The 22,713-nt window shown below is 49.1% G+C and overlaps 1 protein-coding gene across 1 annotated transcript in view; it reads right to left on the bottom strand.

Annotated features, from left to right (window-relative positions):
• Positions 1-22,713, bottom strand: part of TP53BP2 (tumor protein p53 binding protein 2) — a 49,648-nt gene that overhangs the window by 18,571 nt on the left and 8,364 nt on the right. The window contains exons 2-5 of the mRNA XM_037069323.1: positions 10,834-10,981; positions 5,608-5,721; positions 2,351-2,433; positions 699-800 (exon numbers count right to left, since the gene is read on the bottom strand). Of these exons, the coding sequence (XP_036925218.1) occupies positions 699-800; positions 2,351-2,433; positions 5,608-5,721; positions 10,834-10,981 (447 nt within the window). The remainder of the gene's footprint in view (positions 1-698; positions 801-2,350; positions 2,434-5,607; positions 5,722-10,833; positions 10,982-22,713) is intronic.

Below are 22,713 nucleotides of genomic sequence, written 5' to 3'. Positions count from 1 at the left end.
GTGTGTGAGCACGGGCTCGCTGGAGCACAGCCCCGTCTGCTCACCATCTTGTGATGGCTGGTTTCTTGCTACACCTGCCAAGCTGAGACAGCACAAGCTGTGAAGACTAAACTATTTATGCTGTATTTTACATTTCCAGAGAAAGCCTGCTGGCAACTGGTCTGCACTACAGCCCTCGGCTGGCAGGAGAGGCAGTAGTAAGGCTGGTTTCAGTAGCCATGGAGAAGCGTCTTGTATCTCCCTTGCTCAAGGCCAGGATTAGGGTTACTCTGTGGGTGGAAAATGTCCCCAAATAAAGGCAAGCGGCCTATCATCAGGAGAGCAGGGGACCGTGTTGGCATGAGCAGATTTAAAGTTCTCCCTGCTGAAGCCATGATACAGGACACACTTAACCCAGAGCAGTTCCTACTCCCCAAGTTCAAGGGTTCTTTATGCCCTTCCTCTTCCACTGATACCAGACACAGGTTGGTAAATTTGATCGGAACCAGGGGTCAGGGAGATTAAACAGCGGGATGATTACGGGCTTCTGCAACACGCTGCAGTAAAGAGGAGAAGGCGCCACACGGCAGGTGCCTCCTGGGGTGCAAGCATGCACTCCTGTCTGCAGGTAACTGGCGTGACGGCGTGTACAGGACGGAATTGGCTTCGCGCACGCACCAACAGCGGCGGCCCATGGGCCCTCTCCGGGGAGGCCTCACCTTCGTAGCCAGCATCTGCTGCTGCGCCTCGATCTGCTGCTGCTGGCGAGACGCCATTTCCTGGAGTTCAGCGAGAGTCAGATCCATCCTGGGACTGCTGACCTGCACACAGAGCACACACACAACCCCCTCAGGGGTCTACGTACACCATTTAGAGGCGTCCCTGAACCTACCGTGTCACGACTGTTCAGCCCCTTTTCTTCCCCGAAATCAAAGAGACCGTTAACTTTTACATCAACACTGACTTATGAGGTTAAGATATAAAACATCCTAATATACAGACCAACATTCTTTTAAGTAGTATATTTAAAATTAAGTAGCTTCAACAGTCAGTGACCTAAACAAAATAACTTAGATACACCTTGTTCCGTAGTTAATTTGTACCAGAAAAGTAGTGTTTGGTCACGTCAAACGCGGGGGTGGAGCACGGCAGCAAACCCAGAATACAGTCACTGGGACAACCGTGAAAGAACACGACCCTAGCATTTAAAAAACTCAAGACACACTGGGTCATCAGGAGGAAAAAGCGAGCCCACTCTTGAAACACCTATTCACTGCAGCTTGGTATGAACAACCAAGAAGTGGCAACAACCCAACGTCCATCGACAGGTGAGCTCGTGAACAAACTGTGTGTGGTGTTTCCAGGCCGTGAAAGGCCGCTCAGCAATAAAAAGGAACTGACTACCGACGTACGCAACGAAACAGGCGGACTGTGAAATAACTCTGCTGAGAAAATTCAGACGGAAGAGGACATACTGGATGGTTCCACTTACAGAAGAGTCTAGAAATCACGACTCATGTATAGTGACACAGAGTGGACATCATGGTGGTTCCTTGAGGGGCAGGAGGGAGGTCAGAAGGGAAGGGCACAAGGACACGTTGGGGCACAAGGACACGCTGGGGCGTGACGGGTATTTTCACTGTCTCGGTTGCGGTGATGGTTTCTGAGGGGTGGGCAGTGTGTCAAAACTTCTCAAACTGCACACTTGAAATATGTGCAGTTTCTCGTGTGTTGATTATACATCGTAAAGCTGCTTTTAAAAACTGCCCAGTGAAGGGAAAAGCAGCTTTGTGCCTCGATGCACTCAGACCCTGTCAGTGACTGAGACCGCCCCTGCCCCCTCAGATGGGCCCTGCGTCCCCATCCCCGAGGAAAGGCAGGGTAGGAGCCAACGCTGCTTTAGATCCCCTGGGTGCTAACGTGCATTCTCTGTAGATGGCAGGAAGGTGACTTAGCTAATCCCCAATGGTATTAAAAATTCTGAGCTCCCCCAAAAAACTGTCAAGGAACCCTAAAATGACTTGCTAACACTCTCAGACAATAGCAAAAGTATGAATATATAATTTTCTACTTTTCTAGAAGTATTACAGTAACCAATAAAATCACCCCAAAACAAATACTTCCTCACGCATGCTCTGCATTTGTTTTGTTCCGAATTTATGGAATAATCAGCATCTAACCTCTTTCAACAGTCAGCATTGAAGAGATCGTCAAAATTAACTGTCCCTAGGAAATAAGTACAAAATAACCTTTAAAAGAATGGCCATCCTTAATAACCCACTGAGTGACAGAGTAACGGTGAGGGAGATGACAGGTCAGAGAAGCCGTAGCCCTGTTGCACGAACTCGGCCGGGAAGCCACAATCACTTACGCCATTCTCCTTCCTTCGGTGGTCGCCAGGGGCTTTCACTCCGTTTCTTTTTAAAGCTGGATCCTGAGACCTCGGTCCACTCACTAAACACAAAATTCAGAAACTGTGCATCAGACCAGAGCTGACAGACACTCACTCCAAATACCAGTTCACTTCTTAGTTCTGTAATTATTGCCCTCTGATATTTTAAGTTGCAAGTAAACTTAAGACAAAATATTGTCTAGCATCAACAGCATTAAGGTCTCCTCATTTCCTGTTCTGGAAAACCTCACTTGGAGCAGCGAATAGGGGGCTACAGAAAACACCACGTGCTAACCATTCCCCAAGAAAGCCGCAAGGGTCAGAGACCAGAGGAGGGAAAACTGGCAAAATAAACGTGGTTCTGATTACGGGTCATTCACGCCGTTTGCTTCTGCTCCTGGGTCTCTATTTTGCTACTCAGTGTGACATCAGGAAGAGTTTCACTGGAAGAATTAAGTGGAAATGAAATCAATCCACTCTTGTGCTCATTAACAGTGTTTTGTAACCTGAATGGGAAGAAAGCAAGTGACAAGAGAGTAAGTGATATTTCAAATGTGTGTCTCATTGAGAACGTTTTGTGGTAACTCCCAAGTCCTGTGAAATACTTCCCCATTTATTTAAGTAAAAAACTTCCATTTTCTTAGTTTGGGAAAGTACTAACTGGAAAACATAGTATTCCGCTTTTCTGGCTAAACGTAATGTTTCGGTTCAAAATATATAGGCCTCTCCGTATCACTTAATATATCATAAGGGAACAACAGTCTTATTTTAAACTGATACAGCATAAGAAACAAGTTAATATCAACAAAGGCAATTTTTAAAATACATGAAACTGAGTTTATATTTGTACTGTCAGAAATTAGAAAAATTAAAATTATCTCAAGAAATTTTAGATTAAAATTTCTTTTGAAGCCAATGTCTACAGTGCCTGTCTAGAAGCTCAGTGTAAATTCCCACACCAGTCAATGCAATGTCCCCAGAGCCAGGCGCCACACTTCTGCCTAATGCTAGTTGTGCGAGCTTTACTGTAAAAATACTGCTCAGCTCCCTGACAAAACAGCCCCAGTAATCCGTCACACCAGTTCTGCAAGAAAAGCCCTCCCCCCTCTAAGAGTAACTGCTTTCTCTGCCACTTCAAAGCAGCACCCCACCCGCCTCTCCTCAGCACGTTCACTTACACAATTAGGGCAAAAGGCAAGCGCTTTAAACATGATTTCACACACGTTCCAGCTGCCAGGGCCCAGTGCAACCGGGAAAAGAAGGTTGTGACAGCCTCCTGGTCCCCAATCCAGACCTCTACACTGAAGAGGTGACCGCCACGGTGTGAAGGGATGCGGCCCAGCAGCCCTGTTTTGCCACAGTTTGAACACTACATGGCACTGGTGTTCCGTGACCCTGGGAGAGGTTTCTTTATCTTCAGATTGTATTTCTCATGTTACGGACACGCTGAAACGGCACATCGCGCTCTTGAGAGGCTGTTAATAATTTACCCAGGACTGTGTGGGAGGACATCTGAACTGGTAGACGAACAGGCAAAATTCAACCCATTCATTTCAAAGGGGATGCATGCAGCAATGCAAGCAAAGAACAAAATAAAAATGAGATGCAGATGCCAAATTAAAGCTACAAAAGAAGGTGGCTTCAGGAGGAAATATGTGCTCATTTAAATTAAGCCCACAGGCATCAGCCAGGTGGGAAGGTGTGTCCGAGGCCAGGCAGAGGGGACGCAAGTCCACTCCCGGCAGGCCAGGTGCTACCTCCAGGTATGTGACCTCCAGGTATGTGACACATCATTTAACCCCGAAGTGTCAGCGTTTCTTATCTGCAGAGTGGGAGAGGCCGGTCAGGTCAACTTCAGGTTCCCCCCAGTCTAAATTTAGTGATGTCTAATTGTTGGGTACCATATGGACATCTGTATTAAAGTGATAAAAGTGAAACTGCATGACATCCAATAATAACATCTGTTATCTATGCTCTCACTCCCAAGTATCATAGATGGAAGTCACCAACCCTCAGCCTCCCGTTTTAAAAGTTCTAACGTTTTCAGAAATACTAGTAACCCGCTTCAACCGGTGGCTACCCACTGAGAACAGAGCTTCCCACCGACCTCGGATTTGAAAGTGCTTACTCTCTCCCACATGCTATGAGACCTCCAGGGTCCCAGGGACGGTTGCATCCCCAAAGTCTGGTGACACTGTCAACCCACTCCTCCTCCACCGTCATGTATTGTCACCTACAAACTCCGGTCACAATCCTAGCAGTGACCACCCGATCTCGGGTTCCCGACCGCGTGTTCGGGAGAGCCCCGTGTTTGCTCTGGGCGGCTCTCCCACCCACGGGCGAGCTCTCCACTCCGCGCTGCCCCATCCCCACTGTGCCTCAGGCTTGTCTCACAACCACCCTGAAGCCCCCACTTCTGACACCTTGTATTCCAATCTTCTACTTTTTGACCACAATTCCTCTCCCTATGCCCCTTCATTAATCTGAGCTTGTCACCTCTGGACCTTGTCGGCCCTTTCCCCTCAGCCCCTCCTGCCTTTGCTTCTTCCCCGTCCAGCTGAGATATCATCTTGCCCAAACAAACCCTCTTCGCTGGCCCCACTGACCTTGCACTCGACTATCCTGGCCTTACTCAGACCCTGGGTCACTTCAACACCTTCCCCCTCCTACAGCCCTGCAGGCTGGAGGACCGTCACCCTTGGCCCCCATGCTCTCGAGTCAGCTGGCTTCAGTGGCACCGGCCATCAGCTTCTGCTGGGGGCTCTCTCCTGTCCCTCCCAACGGTTCAGACCGCCCACCACGACCATCCTCACTTCAGGGAAAACATGTCTTCCAGTGAGAAGCTCCTCAACTTGCTCCCAGATTCACCCATCTACCTGTCTCCGCCACAGTTTTCTTTCTGTCCTGTTACCACAGGAGAGGCTCTCTCCTCCGCCTCCGAGAACCGCTTGCTGGGGGTGAGGGTTCGCCCATTGAAACGAAACTCCCTCACTTTCCTGCCCTGCAGCCTCCCCCTCCTGCACCAGAAACTCTCATAAAACTTCTCCGTCTTCTAACCCAACGAAACAAGCAAGGCCACCCCCTTGTCTCCGCCCCTCCAGACGTCCGGGCCCAGCCGAGCGGTCTCTCCACCTGTTCCCACTTACCTCTCACCCACCCCTCCCATTACCTGGCTCCACTCCGATGGCTGCCATCGGAACCCACTCGTGTGTCATGCCCCTCGGGATGCTACCTACCGCCGTCCCTGCCAGGGGGCTGCTCGTGACGGAGGAAGAACCGCACTTCGTTCCGCTGGCCCCCGAACCTTCGCAGGACGTCGAACATCCGCTCGTTGTCTGCGACCGGGCGTTCTGCAACAGAGACCGTGTTATCTGGCCATTGTGCCAATTACGCCCTGGGGACGCAGGAAGTGTTTACCGGTCCCGTGTTCTCACTGAAGGAGCCCGCAGAAACGGAGCTATCCTGGAGCCCCCACGCACGCATGCGCTCGGTATGCAGCCTGGTGGGATGACCGGCTGCCCGGAGCTCGTGCCTCCCCAACCCCACGGGCCCCTCACCGGCCACCGCCTGCCACTCAGCCCCCGGGGCCACAGCTGTCCGTCATATGTCACACAGGGTGGCAGCCGATGTCCCTTCTAACTCTAATGGTCCCAGGATTCTCCAGAAAGATACTATCTGTTAGACTATTTTTAAATTATAATTTTAAAAACGATGTTAAAAAAATACACATATCCGTTTCCCAACAACAGGCTACTCGCTGCACTGAAAACACACCCCCTTGGCCCCTCAGTGACATGGCCAGGTATCGGGGCTTTTCCACAGACAGAAAGGAGGGCTCGGCTGGACATCCTAAAAGACGGGACTTCAGGAGAAATATTACTTGAGCTTCTACCAAAAAAATCTTCCAGTCTCAAGGGACCTGGATATAAAAACCAAACGCACCATTGGAAGACGCAACTAATTAAAACTTAAAAAAAAACAACAAAACAATTCCAGTAATGTCAACGACGCTTCCAATGTAAGATGGCCAAAATGGCCTAAGAAAACTCGGCGCCCTTGTCAGTAACCAAAGACACTATCTAAGTGCCCTAAATAAATGACGTGGCAGGAAACGGAGCCGTCGAGCAGGCAGCAGCCAATTTTGTGACCGAACCTGAACGTAATCAGCCCGGTTGCAACCATGTGTGTCTCTGGTTCTATTTACAGGAACATGACAGACTGAGGTGACACAGACACCCCCCTTCTATAAACCACAGAAACAAACTGAGACCCCCCCAAAGGGGATACTCACAGACGAGCAGACAGCCCCTCAAGAGACACTGAGTAGACCCTCCACCTCCTCGCCAAACACATACACACATTCACACTCACGCTCGTACTCCTTATTTAGAAAGAAATAAAATCCCCACACCCCAGAAGCGAAGAGAGAACTCAAAGGAGGTGAAGCAACCCCCAATGCCTGCGGGGTCAGACCACCTGAAAAGGCCGAGAACCTCCAGGTCAGGTCCAGGAGCTGAGGCCCTGAGGCCGATGATGGCAGGAGAGCAGGCATGGCCTGCACACGTGGCCACACTCTCCAAAGGTCCGCCAAGGCCCCCACTCACACCGCAGGCTCCCGCCACGCCTATCTCCTGGTCACAGCACCCGTGCCTCTGGGACTCTGAACATGCCCTTCCTCGTACTGACGCTCACCCCCAGCGCCCTTTTCTCCTCCTGCAGGTGGAGCACGTCCATCCGTTCCTGCAGTCAGCACGTCCTATTCCAAAGGGCTGCTGAAACCTGCTCCAACTGGAAGGTGGGAAACTTGCATCTCTGTGTCCCTGCCAGCAGAGCGCAGCCCCAAGCCCATCACAGGAATCCAAGAAATGTTCTCTACGCAAGCAACCAAGTAGGCAGCAAGTGAACAGAGATGGCACAGAAGTCTGCTTGGTGTAAAGAGACTGTCCGTGGAAGAAGATAAGGAACCAGAGAAGCTAACAAAATCAAAGTTATATATTTACTCTTGTTTACATAGGGCACTTGGGACAATTTATAGCAAAACAGGGCAGGGCGGGGGAGGCAGTTCAAACATAACAGCTACCACTTACTGAGAGCTAACACCAAACATACCAGGGCCCGTGCTGAGCCTGCTGCAAGGCTACACGCTGGAAGCCTCTGAGACAGGCACACTTAACACCCCAATTCCGCAGACAAAGAGCTGGAGGAGCACAGGGACGAAGTGTCCTGCTTTTGGTCACAAAGCTGATAAATGACAGGCACAGACTTCAGACGCCGGAGACCTCACTCTTGACCATACCACACAAATTTAACCCTCAAATTAATGACGAATTCACTGCAATCAATCAAAATCCCAAAAGAGCTGTCCACTCACCCTTTCAAGGTAATCCTAAAACATGTCTGAAAGAGAAAACAGACAAGCATAGCTCAGGTATTTTTTGAAAAAGCAGAATGAAATAAGCACTTGCCTTACAGATTATAAAACTAGAAAACCCAGCATGTCATAAAACCCAACATATTATAAAACTAAAGTCATTAAAACTGGTTCTGCCCTCAATAAGGATTTAAAAACAAAGGAAACTGGTTGAGGCTCACAGAAACATCCCTTCGCAGAGGACATGACACGGGACAGGAGGTGACATGCCGTAGCAGGAGGAGGAAAACAACTGTCCGGGGAGGCACATAAGAAGGGTCCCTGTGCACTTGGGAAGAAAGTTGAGTCTCCAACTCACGCCAGTCACAGAAATTAACGGGGAGGAGGACGGGTGGGGAAGGGAAGGAAGGAAGAGACTCTAAACCCTTTATCGTGAAAATGCAGAAGACTGTGTTGACGGCCCTGGAGTAAGGAGAGAATTTCCCCACAAACAGGATCATCTGGCCTGAGGTTCAAATAGAGTATTTTTCAGTTTTGTTTCTTTTTTAATGCCTAAAAATCAAGACAGAAAAGGCAAAAACCAAAGGAAACCTGAAAGGGGGCTACTGAAAAACAATTTTTAAAAAATGGAAACCCAAAGGGCTAATAAATAAGTTTAAAAATGGCCAGTATCAGCCTAGCTAAAATTAAGATATCATTGTATCAACTGTTGATGAGGAATACTTTTAGAATAACTGGTAGACTGTCAACTTACACAGCCTTTGTTGAGGGAAATTAAGCACTGCACTGAATTTTAAAATGCATGACCTTTTAACCAAGCAATTCCACTTTTGGTTACCCTAGAGAAATGCTTGCAGCGTGTATAAAAACAAGAGCAGAATTAATTTAAATGTTTATGAATAAAGAAACTATTAGATCAACCATAGTTTATGCACACTATGAAAAATTAGGAACTTAAGAATAATGATGTAAACTCACACATCTTAAAAGATCTCCAAGCTTTACTGTAGGTAAAAGAGTAAATGGCAGGATATTAATATGTATGACACGATTTACATAAATGAAAAACAGAGGAAGAAACAACCCACAGAACTGTTTCTGCAGCTACATACAGATGCAGGGGGAAGCCTGAAAAGCCGTTTGCTAAAATTACAAGCATCCAGGTCACGTGATCAGGGGACGGGTTTGGGGGAGAGACTTCCATCCTATTTGTAGTAGTTCCTCTTCTAGAAAAAAACAAAACAAAACAAAAACAGATTCTGTCATCTGATGGCATCCGTCTGTGCTGTTTTAATTTTAAAAAGGCAGAAGAAAAAAACCCTCCTCATCATCACACACCATGGGTGAGTGACAGAGGAACGGAGGAGCGGCCTCGGGGGTCTGGAGGATGGGAGCCCCGGCAGGAGGAAGGAGGAAACCGAGGACCCCTCGGGGTGGCCCACTCATCTCAGTCAAGTGTGAGGAAGGCACTCCGCTGAAAGCGAGGAGGAGACAGAAGCGGCCGGCGCTCACTTGTTCAGTCAGTGACTATGACTATGTACAGCTCCTGCTACACGCACGAGGGACTCCCCCTGAGCTGGGCGTGACCAAGGTCAAGGTGAGCGAGGCCTCTCCTCCCAGGGAGTCCACACTCCCATGCATGGGTTTGGGGCAGCAGGGGTCAACAGGGCAATAGAGGAGGAGGTGTGCGCACACAGAGTGCAGTGTCCAGGCAGAGGGTTAGTCGGGACAGCGGAACAGAGGACTGCACGGACATGCCAGCGGGTGCGCAGGAAGAGCCTCTCCGAGGAGGCAACATTTTAACTGAGACCCCGATGACCAGAAGGACCCTCAGTGACAAAATCCGGAGAGAAGCAAGCCAGGTCACGGGGACAGCTAGTGCCAGCAGCTCTAGGGCGGGCCAGGGCTGAGGGCAGTTTTCTCCAGAAGAGAAAGAAGCTGCAGCAGGGGCAAGGAGCTCGCTGGCCCCAGGTGACAACAAGGACGGCGCCCTCTGGGACCTCTGCGTGCTACTCTAAGCAGCACAGGAAGCCTCTGCAGAGGGCCTGCAGGGAAAAGCCAGACTGTCAGGGCTTCCACTGACAAAGCACCACTCAGGCTGCTTTATGCGAACGGTCCACTGGCTCCTAGTGAAGGTTAAAAGGGTAAGTAGCCCTGGCTGGTGTAGCTCAGTGGATTGAGCACGGGCAAACCAGATGATTGCGGTTCGATTCCCAGTCAGGGCACATGCCTGGGTTTCAGGCCAGTTCCCAACAGGGGACACACGAGAGGCAACAACCATACATTAATATTTCTCTCCCTCTCTCATTCCCTAGCCCCCTGAAGATAAATAAATGAAATCTTTAAAAAAAAAAAAGGGTAAGTAACCCAGGGAGGTGAGGACCTTCCAGCACACCCACCAGTGGGAGAGTCAGCCAGAGGGGAGAAGGGGGCACGCCTGGTAAGGGCTGGGCAAGGCTGAAGTCCAGTTTCACGGCTGGTGTGGACCCAGTGAGTGCAGGGAAAGCCAGCCTGTGCCCCCAGAGGACAAACCGGAACAGCGGGCGCTCAGACAAGCAGTGCAGGACGGAGGCGGAGCTCGGGAAAAATCAGGCCCACACCTGCAAACTCCTAAGGGCCCGAAAGAAACCAGGCTGCCCCATTTCAGAGGGATTGGTTTCAAGGCTTAAAATAATGCCTATGATTTCACGGCTGCCTCCCGCCACCTCGTAACTCAACACTGAATAGCTCTCCCTAAAAACCTACAAAAACCTCAGGGAGGGCGAACAATCAGGAGGCCTCAGATTTCCAATTAAGCAGAACCTAAGCATGCAAAAAAAAAAAAATTCTCAGGAGCACCACACGGGAGCTTCCAGCTGGTAGATCTGCTGCCTGTCCTCTCGCCTTTCTGCTGCGGTGACTTCCACGGCAGAGAAAGAAAAGAGCAAGAATTCCATGCCACCAGGAAGCTGGCTGAGAAGGCGATCTCCTGGTGGACACACTCTTCTGCAGCCTCTCTGTGGACGAACGTGAGCATCGCCCTCCGCCACGGCCCAAACCCAACAGTAATAAAAGGTGCGTAAGGAAGGCACCAGGCTGCCGGCCCTCCTACCTGAGCCGCACCACACTTCGGCCAGGTGGCACTCGCTCTCGCCGGGCTCCTTGCACAGGTCCACCACGTCTCTGCATATCGTTTCCGGGGTGACAGGCACCTCTGTGAAGTGCTGCTCGTTGTTGCTGAGGTACACGGTGAGAAACATCTGGGCACAACGACAGAAAGCACGGTGGTTATTGGACGCTCCACACCGGCGCCGTTTTACTTTTGGTGCACCTTCGGTTTCTCTCCCCAGTCTCCATCAAGTGCAAATGTTCAACAGAACAGTCTGGCTGACCCCTAGCCCACACAAGGGGGAGGAACCTGAAGTCCCTGCCCCCTCAGGAGCAGAGCCAGCAGAGCCCTGGAGTACAGTCAAACGGGTCCACGTGAAAGGTCAAGTTAAATCATTCTCTGACATTTCACCTGTGCGACCTGTCCACCAGATACTTACATAGCTCTTAGTGTGCGCCACATGTACACTGCACATAAAGCTTCCTGGCAGTCCTGTGAAGGGGACCAGGATGTCACCCACACGGGTCTATGCACAGCCCCTTTTTGGAAGGACACATAGGAACGTACTGAGCTGCCCCTGAAGGGGAAGAGGGCCAGCCAATGATTATGCCATGCACATGCATCACCGCTTCAAAAAACTGTATTTTTAAACCTGAAACATTTTAATCACAGTGTTAAATACCCACTGTAAAGCATGGCTTCACCAACCTGGTGTAAGAAGAAATGATTGGCTACCATGCTACCCATATCTGACCTTGCAGATAAATATTCAGCCAGTAGAGGACTGAAGGGAACCCGAGCCTCCGCTTCTTGCAACCGTAACTTAGTCCCCACAAAAGTATATAACACAGAAGGTAACCCAGAAAATCAGAAAACATAGAAAGCAACCCAATATAACTGGAAGATAACCCAGAAAAGTCACAACAGTGGATTCTGTTGAAACAGTAAATAAAACAAATGGAAAAAAAACACAATGCAGTTTCCCTGCATGAGGCCAGCATCTTTCCAGCTAATGACATCGGGTTCTGTGCATTCCGATACATACTTCTAGGCCTTGACTGGGCCAACAAGGCAGAACTTTAAAACTGTTACACAAAAATTGCAAAGAACCAACAGAAATAACAAAGATTAACTAAGCTCACAGAATTCCACCTGCTGCTGCTCTGGCAAAGTATACAACCTATTTAACAAGGGAGGTAACAATTTACACTTTAGTATGAAATAGTACCTTCTCTCCTCTATATTCCCACTCATACCAAAACTTTCTTTGAAGCTGAACACTTCAAGAATAGTAACTGTTTTCACTGTAAATATGGGACTCAGAGGTGTGTATTAAATACAACAGTATTTAATATACAGTCTGCACCAGCAAACAAAAGGCTCTTGCTCCCAAAGGTAAGGGTGCCCTAGCTATCAATGTCACCGCTCAGAGCGCTTTCACACACTGTCTCAGAAACGCCCATCACCTCTCAGAGGCAGGACAGGTATTATTTTCTCTTTATAAATAATAACAAAGGACTCAGATGATCTACTTGGCTACTAAAGGAGAGAATTAGGGTACAATTTTGTTCTTCCAATCCATCCTCTACTCTTTAAGCTGCCCCTTATAGCAGGAAAATATTGGGTTGGCCAAGAAGTCTGTTGGGTTTTTTCCATACAATGGCTCTAATAGTGCTTCGTTTGTCTTTAACTTCATTCAAAACAATTTTGTTAGATTGTATTGTTACAGCTGTGATATCGGCATGCATTTAAAAAAAATCAAAAGTGGTGAATTTTTCTGTAGCCATTTTAATATTGAAGATGGAAGAAAATATGCACATTTTCAGCATATTGTGCTTTATTATTTCAAGAAAGATCAAAATGCAGCTGAAACACAAAAAAAGGTTTGTGCAGTGTGTGGAGAAGGTGCTGTGACTGATGGAATGTGTCAAAAGTGGTTTGTGGAGTTTCATCCTGGAGATTTCTCACTGGACAATACTCCACGGTCAGGTAGGCCAGCTGCAGTTGATAACAATCAAATCAAGACATTAATTGACAACAACCAGCTTTATACCACGTGGAGAGAGCCAACATTCTCAAAACATCCAAATCAATAAAGTTATTGGTGAAAATGAAAAATGTGCCTTTTATTTTACAGAAAAAAAACAATACAAACTTATTGGCCAACCCAATATTAGGAAACGTTCTACTTAATCACAACAACCAAATTTTAATAGAGATCTGGTCTTTTACTTTCTGGAAAACAATAGCTTCATTTATTTAAAAGTATAATTACAAATACAAGGGGTGATGCAAAAAAACGAGAATTATCTTCTGGAGAATAGGCCCCTTGTAATACAGGCTTCCCCCACTAGGTGTGTTCTAGGAACCCATCTGGATCAGTGCGCCAGCCGGTGGTATTGTGAGAGGCTGCATTTGGCTTCAGTGAATTTTTTTTGAAGACTCTTTTCAACGCCCTTGCCCATTTCATGACAGGTGGTTTGCAAGTGCACCTACCCACACAAGGCTGAATATTTAGCAGTTTTTTACCCAAAACAGCATGACCTTTGTGCCCCACTCTCCCTATTCACCTAATCTCCCTCCAAATGACTTTTTTGTGTGTTTCCCTGGATAAAAAAAGCCCTCAAAGGGAAAAGTTTTGCTGATGTGGATGAGGTGAAACAAAAAAAAGCAGAAGCACTAAAAGGCATCAAAATCGACGAGTTCAAAAACTGTGTTGAACAGTGGAAAAAACATCTCGACAGGTGTGTCGCGTCAACTAGAGAGTACTTTGAAGGTGACTGAAGTTTACACACGTAAGAATACACAATTTTTTATAATAAATTCCATTTTGGAAGGTGTCCTCGCTAAGAATGATGAGAGCTGTGTTCTGTTTAAGATCACTATTCCCCAAAGAAACCACTGGATTAATCCTGGAATGAATGGCTAGTACCTGAGCCAACCCCACTGCTACCCTTCCTGTATGAAGATTAGCTCCATGCTGACTTTAGTAACTGAAGTCCTCGGTGCTGGGCCAGCTGTGACACTGCTGCAGGTTCCCGGGGCAGGGGACTTGGGTTCTGACCCCAGATTTGTTAATAATTACTTAGATCACCTCCCTGAATCTCAGTCTCCTCATCTTCAAAGTAAGAGTCTCCAAGTTCCCTAAGAGCTGCCTCTTATTTCTGCTGCTTATTTGGTGTCAGAGTAAAAGCCACCACCTTTATAACAGCCTATGGGTTAGACACTGCCACCCAGGCATGAAGCGTGGACCCGAATGAAGGCAGTGGGGAGGAGGGCAGGGAAAAGGGGCATGTGCAAACCGAACAGCCCGGTGATTCACGAGAAAGAACTTTCTAGAAGAAACCAGGCTGCTCTGTTCTGGGCTGGGAGGTGGTTAGGTAGGGAGGGAGAGGTTTGGATCTGCCGCTTGAGCCGGCCCACCCCTGCCTTCGCCCACTCCCTGCCCAGCCTTCGTCTCCTGCCGCACCCTGCGCTCTCTCTGCTCCAGCAGCGTGCCCCTCGCTGGCCCTCACATTCCAGGCTCGGTGCCCTCTCGGGACCTGTGCACCCGCTGCTCCTCCATTTGCGATGTTCTTCCCTGCAGGCCACCAGAGCTGGCCCCCTCCAAGGCACCTTTTTTCAGTGAGGCCTTCCCGGGCCACCCTCCCCAGAATCCCAACACCGCCCAGTCTCACACGGGCACCCACACTTGTACCGCCTTACGTCTCCATGGGGCACAGCCACCACCGTGTTATCTGTACTTAGTTACTGCATTTAGTTAACTCCTTTCTATTACCTGTCTTCCCCACCAGAGCAGCCCAGGGTTTTACTTTGTGCCCTGGGCACCACCAATGTGCCTGGCACATAACACGCCAACAGGAAGTATTTGCTCAAGGACAGCGAGTTCCCTGGCTGTCGCTGCACTTCACAGGTTTGCCTCTGGTAGACTTGCACAGTGCGTCTTCCCTCGGGAGCGTGAATGGGAGTCAGATCCGAGGGAAACCCGTGTGTCCTCCCTCACTCCTTCAGCTTACATCATGCTGCTGTCACTCAGCAGTCACAGGCAGTGCACTGTGTGAGCCGGTTCTCAGGCAGAACGAAAGTTCACTGCGTAGCTAGGACAGCACACAGCACAGACTCGGGAGAGGCAGAGAGCGGGTGGAGAGCCAGCCTCCAGGGAGGGAGCCTCCTCCTCTTCCAGGCCCCTGCCACTCCCCACTGGCCAAACCAGACCAGCAGCCAGCTGGCCTTGGGAGCAGTTTATAGAAATCGGCCTCCTGGGGCACAAAGCAGGTGGGGAGAGGGGGAGGGTGACTCTGGAGGGCGAGCCACAGATGCTCAGGGCAGCAGCGCTCCTGAATCCACGCTCACACTCAACACCCGCATGGTCGGACAGGGCCCCTGAGCAACAAGTCCCAGGGCACAAGCCCAGCGGATGTCCCCAGCAGAGGAAACAGCAAATGGAAAGGCCTGAAGGAAGGGTTGAGTGCGTCACACTGGTGGAAGAGAAAGGCAAAGGATTATAAAGACATCAGTCGAAGAGGCCAGACCATGCAAGACCTTACAGGCCCCTGGCCTTCAGCCCTGGTCGTGTGGACAGACAGTTGCTGACCACAGAGGCTGACTGAGTGGATCTGGGAGGGGGACTGAGATTCTGTGTTTCTAACAAGCCCCCCTCCGTGATACTGATAAGGCTGGTCTGAGAGCCATTGTTCAAAGGCCAAAACAAGAATTTGGATTTTAGTCGGTGAGGTCGAGGGAGGCAGACCTTTAGATTAGTGGTCTCCAGGGGCTGGAGGAGGTGCTTCTGTCTGGGGTGATGCAAATGCTGGGGAATGAATGACGGTGGGTACCTCGTGCACACGCGGAAAATGACTGAACTGCCCACTTTACGGGGTGAACTTGGTGCTGTCTGACTTGCACCACCACTGACAAGGCCCACTACATGCTTACTTATGTGACAGAGAGGAGATCCCTCAAGGAAGAGAAAACGTTCGGATAAATCGGAGAACAACTTAGTACTACTCTGTGGGTAAAATGAAAATTCAGAAATGGGGAAAAATAAATGTGAGCTGAGATAAGACTGAAGTTTCAGCGAAGAGGCATAAATTAATGGCAACCTTAAAAAGCATCTATAATATCCTTACTTCCAAACTGTCAGCTTTTCCTGACACTTAGTATTTTTAGATGCCCTAAATACCATATTCCAAGAAAACAGACGTGACTTCATTCATTCCCTTCCCATACGGAAGGAGAGTGGTTCCCTTAGAGTGAACTCCCCTGGGAAACAGCTGTGAGAAACAGGATCATTCCCTCCGACTCAAGCTACACATGTGTTCCTGGGAACTTTCGGGCTCAGCGATCTCCATCACACAGAGGGTGGCCACGGTCAGATCAAAACAACACCGCAGCCTTTACAGACGTAGGCTGCACCTTACAGGACGCTGCGGGGGACAGTAATTGCCGGGGCACCTGAAAACGATCGTACATGCCTAGCAAGGGGGCAGAAGGCTTTGCTTCCATGGTGACAATGCACACCAGGTCAGCCCTTCCCAGTGACGTTAAACCGTGACCCTCCTTCCAACTTGTGAATCAGGAACTTCATTTATTTCAATAGTACTGCAGGAGAAGAGATCAGTCAGTTAATCAACAACCGAGTATATTAAAGAGCAGAGGATGCAACAGACAGATAACTCATATACGATAATATAAATGACAAAGGCTAAGGGGGAAGTAAATGTAAATTAAAACAAGGAGGTACTGCCCTGGCCGGTGTAGCTCAGTGGATTAAGCATGGGCCTATGAGGCAAAGGGTCGCTGGTTCGATTCCCAGTCAGAGCACATAACTGGGTTGCAAGCCAGGTCCCCAGTAGGGGACACATGAGAGGCAACCACACATTGATGTTTCTCTCCCACTCTTTCTCCTTCCCTTTCCCTCTCTGTAAACATAAATGAATGAATAAATAAATACGAGGTACTATTTACAACTATCAGTTTTAAATAAAAAAGTTACACTACAGCAGAGATAAGATAGTAAAAAAGTGATTTGCTCTAGGACATGATGGAGATACATTGTTAAAAATCTCAACATAATAGTGATACATTGTTTAAAATCCCATTTGCAAAGTAGAATGAGTAGTGTATCAAAAGCCATAGGTATAGCTCATGACCTCACTTCAGGGAATTTATCCCAAAGAAATGAATGAAATGAAGAAACACTCTCAGTGTCTGAAGATTTCACTCCAGTGTTATGTCTATGAAAATATGGAAAACTAACCAGCAATGGAAAAGGTAAGTTCAAATACATTTGCTGAAAAGGTTCCAACCCAGCCACCAACTGCTTGCTATAAGCACAGTGTTATAAAAAATGGGAAGATAAAGTTACAAGGCAGAATAATTCGTTGTATATTATAACCACTTAAAACATATGTCCCTATGAACTGACTGTATGAGAAACACATGAAATCAGTGGCATTTGGAAAGCAGCTGTCACTTTTAAATTTTTGTCTCAATATTAACCAATTTTTACAATGATTTCTAACTTGAAAGTACACTTAACATATAAACTGAAAATACGTAAAAGAATATGAAAATATATGTCATTAAAATGGTAAAAGTGATTATTATTTGTTTCTGCTTCTTAAAATGATTGATGTGAAGAGAAAGAAGATTCTGGAACAGATGAAGCACCAGCTGTAAAAAGTCGTGCCAGGCAACCTCCACACACTCTGCACACCAACTCACGCCCAAGTCACGTGTGAATGAATGAAGACTTGCCCTTCCAAAAATCCAGAGTCACAGATGACTTTCATTTAAAAAGAATGGACCACAGATTTATTTTTAAGAGTTCCGTTTTTCACAGTACACATATTCACTGCAACCATACTGTTGTGCTATTAATAAGAGTGATTCATTTTCAAAGAGGCATTAGATTAAAATGTGCAAGACTTTTCCAAGAAATTGGAAAAAAAACTGGCTAGGACATTTACAAGAAATTTACTTTGTGTCAGAGGCTAAAGTTTATTCCTTTGATTTAAAAGACCATGTGACACCCCAGAGAAAGAAAAAACTGACTGTAAGATGCTCCTGTCACAGAAAGGAAATTAGGCTTTGCGATGACACCTTCCAAGTTCTAATTTATAAAACCTCAAACCCCTCAGGTTCACCTAGGAGAAAAAAAGGTATGAGAGAAGGGAAAAATGTCCTTTGGAGAAAAACGAACACTCTGTAAAAAAGCGACTAAATCCTGCCAGAATCTTGCAAGACTCAGGAGCAGAGCTCACCGCGGGGCCAGCCAGGGAAGGACGCTGGGCGTGGGACCAGAGAGAAGTCTGGTGGCTTCGCATGAAGAGAGAAGCACCAATCACGCGCATGCTGGCTTCCCTTTCACACCGCCGTGCCCCTCACGAAGGAAGGCCCAGGATGCCTTCCAGAGGCCGGCGCTGCTACCAGGCTTCCTACAGCCTGGTCAACACTACGATACAGAAAGGGGGTTTGACTAAGGAAGGACAAACAAAATAACACCAGAGGCATGGATACATGGAACAGACTGAGAGAGCTCAGGGGCAGGGTGGGGGGCAGGAAGAGATCAGCCGAAGAACACAAATGCACACACGCACAGCCCACAGCTGTGGGGGGGGGAGAGGAGGGGGGGCAGAGTGGGGAAAACAGGGGATATCTGTCATAGGGTCATCAATACATATAAACAAATAAAAATCATAACAACATCAGCCAAAGCTTCTTTCGGTGTCTCAGACACACACAGCCACACACTCAACAGGGGCTGGTGGCACTGGAAGGGGTCACAGATGAGACGCACATCACCCCAGCCTTTCTAGAACTTTCGGGCCCCCGCCTCTAGCAGACCTGGCTACCATCCCCAGGGGTCGCTGCACACTGGTCATCTTGGCTCCCTGGCGCTGACAGCCTCTACCCAGTGGGGGGCGAGGCGGCTGTCTTCTAGCTTGGGCCGCCCTCCTGTCCCCCCCAAAACTAAGAGACAACCCCGGGAGTCTCTGCGGGGCCTCCCTCGGGGACTCGAGTCCTGCCCAGCCTCCCTGACGAGGGTCCCACCCTCCTGCAGTTCCCAGGGGTCGCTGCTGGGAGGCCCAGCACTTCTGAGTGGTGCTCCTGCCTGGACTTTGCCCCTGAGGCCACTACCCTGCCTTTCAAACCCTCATCAGTGGTGGTGACCCCCTCCCACACAAGTCCAACTAAGGGCCAACAACACTGAAACCCACCGCCACTCGAAGTGCACGCCGCTCTTGATCGTGGCTCACTTGAGAGTCAGCCCCCGGGTCTCTACGGGCCGGGGTGAAACTGGAGTGATTCAAGGCAAAGGCATACAATAACGGTCAGTAATTTTTTTTTTTTACATCAGAAACTGACTGAGTACGTCAAGTCGGTACAGACTTCAGAAATCAACTCTTAAGTCCCAGCACCAGTCTGACCAATGCTGGTAAAAAGGCCCACCACCCACGAAACACCCTGGTGATTCACTCGGTGTTGCCTGGAGAGCCTCATTTTCTGAGATCACAGCCATTCTGGGGAAAGGATGACACAGCAGATGTGACGTGATTACTGTCAGTGAGGGAAGAATTCGTTACAGACCTAAAGACCTAAAAATAGGGCACTCTCAGAAGCTGCACTCTGGGTCCCTGATGTCTGATGACAGACCCCCTTTACAGACGTCAGCAGCTGGAGGTCACCTCCCCTCCCCCGGACTTAGAGGAGCAACAATATCCCACCACCAACAGGCCCTCTAAGAAGTTATGTCCTTAGTGACTCCTTAGTGAAGAGGAGAAGTTAACTCCTTAGTGACATTGTCTGTCCCGCACTCATTCCGCCTTGGGACTCAGCAAGCACCCAGGCACAGCCAGGCATGGGTTAGGGGGCAGAGAGGAGGAGAGACGGGTGATGGACGAATGAGCAAGTTACCTACAGGGACAATACAGAGAAGGATGGACGTGAGGAGAGGGGGAAGCTGATCACAGCCTTGAAACCCCCCGGGTGGGGGGGGGGGCGACACCGCCCACGGGAGCCCTGAGGCGATCCCCCCCCAACAGGAAGAAGGGCAGCCTGTCGGCAGCGCAGGCCTGGGCGAAGGGGGGCACACGGGTAAACAGGTGAGCCTGCGCAGGGCCAGGCAGGTCGGGGGCAAGGCTACAGGCTTCCACATGAGGGGAACATCACCAGGGCAGGTCTCCAAGTGCGGTCCCCAGACCCACGGCAGCAGCATCCCCTGGGAACCTGTCAGAGACAGTCTGGGCCCTGCTCCCAGGCCTGGATCAGAAACCCCAGGGTGAGGGCCCAGCCATCCCACTGAAGTTTGCAAACCTCTGCACTGGAGAGTTAGAAGCCAGGATGGATGCACCACAGAGCTCGGTTTCTGAGTAATTTGCTGTAAATAATGTAGATCCTTAGCTGTTTCACCAGCAAATAACAGCATATATTATCACTGCCCCCAACCCCCTCCACCTCAGCCCCACGCCCTGCAGCCAGAGGCAAACTTTCTCTTCACGTCTCTAACAGGAATCACAAGGAAGCTCTCTGTATCCCTACCTCTTCTGCCTCGCTGGTCTATAAATTCCTTTAGGACAATGGTTTTGGTTCTTCGATGCTTCCTCCCAGTTTCTCCGTCCCCCACCCCGCCCCTGAAGGCTGGCTGGGGGTCACACACACAGCAAATCTGCAGTGCACCTCTGTTCAACCGAACCGCAGTCAGGAGACCACAGCTTGACAGAGCATGGCCACGTCAGTGGGCATTGAGAAACATTTATAGCCCCAGCCGGTGCGGCTCAGTGGATTGAGCACTGGTCTGCAAACCAAAGGGTCACAAGTTCAATTCCCACACATTCCCTGGGCTACAGGCCAGGTCCCCAGTAGGGGGTGTGCGAGAGGTAACCACACATTAATGTTTCTCTCCCTCTCCTTCCCTTCCCTTCTCTCTAAAAATAAGTAAGATTTTTTTAAAGAAACATTTATAGACAAATATTTGGTACAAAACTTCAATGTTAAAAGCCAGGCAATGTCCCAAATGAAGAAAGCACAGTATCCTGCCTATGTCAGGATAACTTAAGAAATCTTTTTTTCTCCTTTTCAACTATGCCTGAAGCTTGACTTTGATAGATGCCAAATCCCGAATACATACTCCAGAGCAACTCGATTTAGGCTACTCTGCTTTCCGTTTTCTATTATAAGCAACAAATAAAATTAGAGATAAAACATGGGCATATACACGTGACTAGTTAATTCCTGCTCCACCCCAGCTGTTCCGGACGTCTCACGTTTCACGTTCTACACGGAGCGTTGCTATTTTGTGGGCATGTGACTTCCTGTACATCAGGTGCTGTTCTATATTTTACTGGTTTTTTTTTAAAAAAACACTTTTTAAATTTATTTCTAGAGAGAGAAGGGAGGAAGAGAGGGAGAGAATCATCAACCTGTGGTTGCCTCTCACATGCCCCCCCTACTGGGGACCTGGCCTGCAACCCAGGCATGTGCCCTGACTGGGAATCGAACTAGCAACCCTTTGGTCCACAGACCAGTGCTCAATCCACTGTGCCACACCAGCCAGGGTTTCATTCTGCTGTTTACTTTTAGTCACTGAGCTCCATATTTTTAAGCTCCACCCAAAGTGCCATGAGCACAGCTATCCCTGGCTTCTAGCTCTCCCCCTCCGCCTCCCACTTCGTTATGGAAGTGTTACTCCACTTTAAGAAAACCTGGAAGAAAGTTCAAAATGCAATAATGGACCTAAATTTAAGTGAGCAAGAACTACCCTCACCAAAGAAAATCAAATCTAAGAACGCTCACTCAGCCCACTCAGCAGTTATTAAATCCTACAGGGTGTCGGACACGGTGCTAAGCAGCAGAAGCACAAAGACGAACGGCGCGGTCAACACCCCTGCGAGCACACAGAACGACGCAGCGACAGGGCACATACGCCACGTGACAGCTTCCTCGTGGAGGTCCGCATGGCGCCAGTGAGAAAACGTAAAGATCCTGCTCCTTTTCAAGGAGTACCACCAAGCTGAACGCCCAAGAATGAGTAAGACCAGTGGGCAGAGGCCCATCCAAGCAGAGAAACATCCCATGAAAGGCACAGGTGTGTGAGAAAGCCTGGCATGTGTCCATCTGTGCCCTGAAAGTGCTGAAACCACTGAAACCTAAAGGTGGGGGCAAGGCTGGACAAGGAAGAAAGACAGGTTCTTCCCAAACCCTGAGCCACCCATGTGCTGAAAAACTCAGAGCGTGTAATTCTTGTTTACACACTCACAGTCACGGCAACGCTGGATGACGCAGAACAGGTCACGGACGGCAACATGAAACAGGCTACAGTGTGCAGGAAGCAACAGCAAACAACCGCAAGCGCCACAAACAGCCCCGGTGCACACTTCCGCGGGCGCCCGTGCGAGGCCGTGAGCGGATCCTCCGGACACCACACGGTTCCCGACCACCAGGCCACAGGATCAGCGGTGAGCGGCGCTCTTCCGGTGAGTGCGGCTCTTCCGGTGAGTGTGGCTCTTCCGGTGAGTGTGGCTCTTCCGGCGAGCGGCGCTCTTCCGGTGAGCGGCGCTCTTCCGCCCCCGATGCAGCCCTCGCACTACTCAGCCTCTTCCCCAGGGGATGCGGAGTTCCAATCGCTCGCTCGTTTGGTGGTCTGTCTTTCGAGCACTTCCACTGTGAGGCTAAATATTCTGGAGTGAGAGGATATCGCGGGCAAAAACAGGCTGGAATCCACTGGGCCGGACGACACAGACACTTTCTATCTAATTACAGAGTTTACGGGGCATCTAGAACAATGTAATAGTCAGTCTAAAAGAATTCTGCCGACAAAAGATACAATCTTCCGTTTCAGAAAGACCACTGTGACCCGATTGAACGGGCAGAGAACTGTTA

Source organism: Sturnira hondurensis, unplaced genomic scaffold, assembly GCF_014824575.4.
Source record: "Sturnira hondurensis isolate 20B ecotype Veracruz unplaced genomic scaffold, ASM1482457v3 Scaffold0018525, whole genome shotgun sequence".
NCBI lineage: Eukaryota > Metazoa > Chordata > Mammalia > Chiroptera > Phyllostomidae > Sturnira > Sturnira hondurensis.
The sequence above is the reverse complement of the archived record's forward strand: the minus strand, read 5'-3'. Positions and strand labels throughout refer to the sequence as shown.